At 71.9% G+C, this 3130-nt stretch overlaps 1 protein-coding gene across 1 annotated transcript in view; it reads right to left on the bottom strand.

Moving 5' to 3' along the window:
* Positions 1-524, bottom strand: part of CRTAC1 (cartilage acidic protein 1) — a 9533-nt gene extending 9009 nt beyond the window's left edge. Inside the window, exon 1 of the mRNA XM_085325662.1 lies at positions 448-524. Coding sequence (XP_085181788.1) covers positions 448-500 — 53 coding nt within the window. The 5' untranslated portion in view covers positions 501-524. The remainder of the gene's footprint in view (positions 1-447) is intronic.
* Between the last annotated feature and the right edge of the window lie 2606 nt (positions 525-3130).

Below are 3130 nucleotides of genomic sequence, written 5' to 3'. Positions count from 1 at the left end.
CCGGAGCCGGCCCCGGCGCGCTGGGGCGCAGCCAGCGGCTGCTAATGCGGTGTGGAGACGAGCAGTCACCCTAGCCTCCGAGTGCTGCCCAGGGACGCCGGGTCCCCGGGGGGCTCCGCYGCCAGCGCCGCCCCACCGCCCGTCCCCTCTCCGGGCAGCCCCCGTCCCCCACCTTGGGGCTTGGAAGCGACCCTGCGCAGCTGCCTGTGGAAGGAGGAATCACCCCCTCTCTCCCTCCCTCTGCTCACTGCCCCCCCGGCAGCTCCCAAACCGCGGCCCCATCGCCCAGAGCCCGGTGCCCCCCCGCCCGCAGCGCCCCCATCCCCTTCTCGCTCCGCGCCCCGCGCCGGGTCCCCCGTGCGCCGCCCGCCTCCTGAGTTCCCGCGCCACCCAAAAGTCCCCGGGAAACTTGGCCGGGGCGGCCGGCGAGCGAGCCCTGCGCGCTGCCTACTCACGGGCCAGGGGGGCTGCCCGGGGCCCCCGCGCCGGCGGGAGCGCATCCCGCAGCCGCTCGCTTCGAGGCGCCCCGCCGAGCGGCTCGTCGCGCGCCCGCTCTCGCCGGCTCCGGTGCTCCCCGGCTTTGGACAAGTCCAGCCGAGCGAGCGGTGCTTTATGTAAAGCTCGGAGCCCGCCGCAGGGCCAATGAGCGGGGGACGGGGGGCTCCGGCTGCCAATGGAGAGCGGGGAGGTGGGGCCGCGCCGCGCTGATTTACTACCCGAAATTGCAGTGGAAGCACGGCCAGGCAGCGCCGATCGATACGGAGCCAAAATATTACGGGGGGAACCTGCCGAGGCATATTTCAAGAGCGCGGCTTGTAACCTTCACGAGGCAGCAGGGCCTGTCTGGGGCGGCGGTGGATTGCCTCCGGCCCGCGGAGCCGGAGCTGCCCCACGGCTGCGGGAAATTCGGCAAAAAGTCACGGGGTCTCCRGGGAGCTGGGCCGGCGAGGCCCATCTGGCTGCGAATTGCTGCTTCCCAGGGAGCCGGAGCGGCGGCGTGAGGGAGCGATGCAGGCGGGAGCTGGACGGATGCRGAGGGCACCGAGCGCGGCGCAGGGAAGGGAGGAGGGAGGCCGGCGCCGGAGCGAGGAGCAGCGTCTCCCCAGCCAGCGGGCAGCCCGGYCCAGGGCTGGCACCGCTGCCACCGTGCACCCGCAGGGACCACCGGGAACGGCGCTCGGCGCTGCGAGAAAGGCTCGTCTCCTTGCCCCAAAGCTTGCAGCCGTGGGTGCCTGCGGCAAGATGGAGCTGAGCCTGCAAGCTTGCCTTCCCCGACGCATCCCCCCCGCGCGCACCCCCCAGGGCAGGGCCCGGGCACCTCCACGCCTCCCCGGACGCAGGTACGGGGACAGCCCCAGCAGGGCACGAGGCTGCCGGGCCCCCCGCCTGCCCGCGTGTGCGGGTACCCTGCACAGAGCCGGGGCTGCAGCCGCCGCTCGCGCCGGGAGAGCACGGGAGCTCTGGGAGCCTGTGCCGCCCCGGGCTGGCTCGAGCGGCTACTCACCTGCCCTGCTAAAACCCTTATTTCTCACTGAAATGTGTCTGCTTACAGCTTCTGCCTGACGCTCCTGCTTCTCTCCCAGCCGGATTTGAGAGCTCTCTAGTCCCAGCGATGGGCTCCCAGCTGTACCCCCCRATTTCACTCCTGATGAACCCCCTCTCCGGCGGCGCCTGGCCCAGCACCGGGCTCGGCGCACGGCTGCCCGGTGCCAGGGAAATCCGGGGGGGCCGGACCCGCTGCTGCTGTGCATGCTTGCAGCCAGCGTGCCGCACACCCCTCCGGTGCTGGGAGGCCTGCGTGACCCCGCGCGTGTGCACAGCGTGTGCTCACGTGTGAGCCCGGAGCACCCCGAGYGCGGTGCGCTGTGCCCGCTGGCGGCCCCGGTGCCTGGCTGCAGCCTTGGACACGTGTGCGCTCGGTGCCGGTGACCCCCCCGCCCCGAGCCCAGAGGCCCCGCTGAGGCATTAGCATCGCGGCGGGATGCCTCACCCCAGGTTTAGTAACCACCTCAGTAATTACTAGCACAAACTGGCTCCCAGCACCCTCCCTGCGACTGGCAGGTACAAGAAAACAAACACAGGCAGGAAGCCAGCTGGAGCATGCCGAGACTGTGAACAGTGCTGGGCTCCCCGGCTCCCCTGGGCCTGCAAACCCAGCTTGTTCCCATGCCGGGACCCAGCCCTGCCGAGAGCGCACGCGCCCGTCCGCAAGCACCCGCACATCTGCACACACGGCGCACACACCTGCATAAACATGGGTGCACGCACGCACGCCTGCATGCATGCAYGCACGCGTGCCGGGCCTGGCTGAACGCCCCGCTCGGCACGGGCAGACGCACACAGCTCTGCAGGTGCACCTGGACACGTGTGCACCGGAGCACTCGCACCCTGTGCCCCCGTGCTACACGCACGCTGCGTGCCCACGGGGGCGCACGTGCACGCTCGTGGCATGGCCTTGCAGGAGCCCGGCAGGGCTTGCTTTTCCAGCTGAGCCAGCCCCTCGCGTCCTGTCCCGCGGCTCCCGTGCGCCGCCGGGCTCAGGCCGGGCAGGAGGCGGCAGGATGCCGGGGAGCAGCTCGCCCGCGCTCGCATTGCCCTAGGCAGAGGGGCCGCGTGGGGCCGCTCGCTGGCAGCGCCGAGCGCGCCCGCCGGGCAGGGTGAGCCCACGGGGTGGCAACGCCGGCGGGGCCCAGGGTCCCACCCTGGCTCTTCGTGCCCGCACGTGCGTCTGCGCTCACGTGCAGCCTGTGCGCACCGGCCCGCGCTCTGCTCCTCGCCGCCCTCCCCGGCACCGGCCGTGCACCGCGGCCACGGGCCAGCCACAGCGCCCGCCTTGGGACGCCACGCGGCGCCGAGCCGACCCGGGGGCCGCCCGGCTCCGCCGGGTCTCCCGAGGGGCTGCGCTGGGACCTGCCTGCGCTGAGGGTCTAATTTCCGCCCTGAACGTATTCATGGATAATTTATCCCCAGTCATTCCTGCGCTAACGTTGTCTTTCAGCTGAAATAGCTCTTCTCCTCCCCGGCGTTTACCCCGCTGATGTATTTATAGTGAGCGCTGGGTTCCCCGCGGGCTCCCCGCGCGGGCCGTCCCCTCCCTGCCGCTGTCCCGCGCGGCGGCCTGCGGCCGAGC

This window comes from Rhea americana, unplaced genomic scaffold (genome assembly GCF_003343005.1).
Source record: "Rhea americana isolate MKP2758 unplaced genomic scaffold, rheAme1 scaffold_122, whole genome shotgun sequence".
In the NCBI taxonomy this organism is placed as follows: domain Eukaryota; kingdom Metazoa; phylum Chordata; class Aves; order Rheiformes; family Rheidae; genus Rhea; species Rhea americana.
Note: the sequence above shows the minus strand (reverse complement) of the source record. Positions and strands in the feature narration are given on the sequence as shown.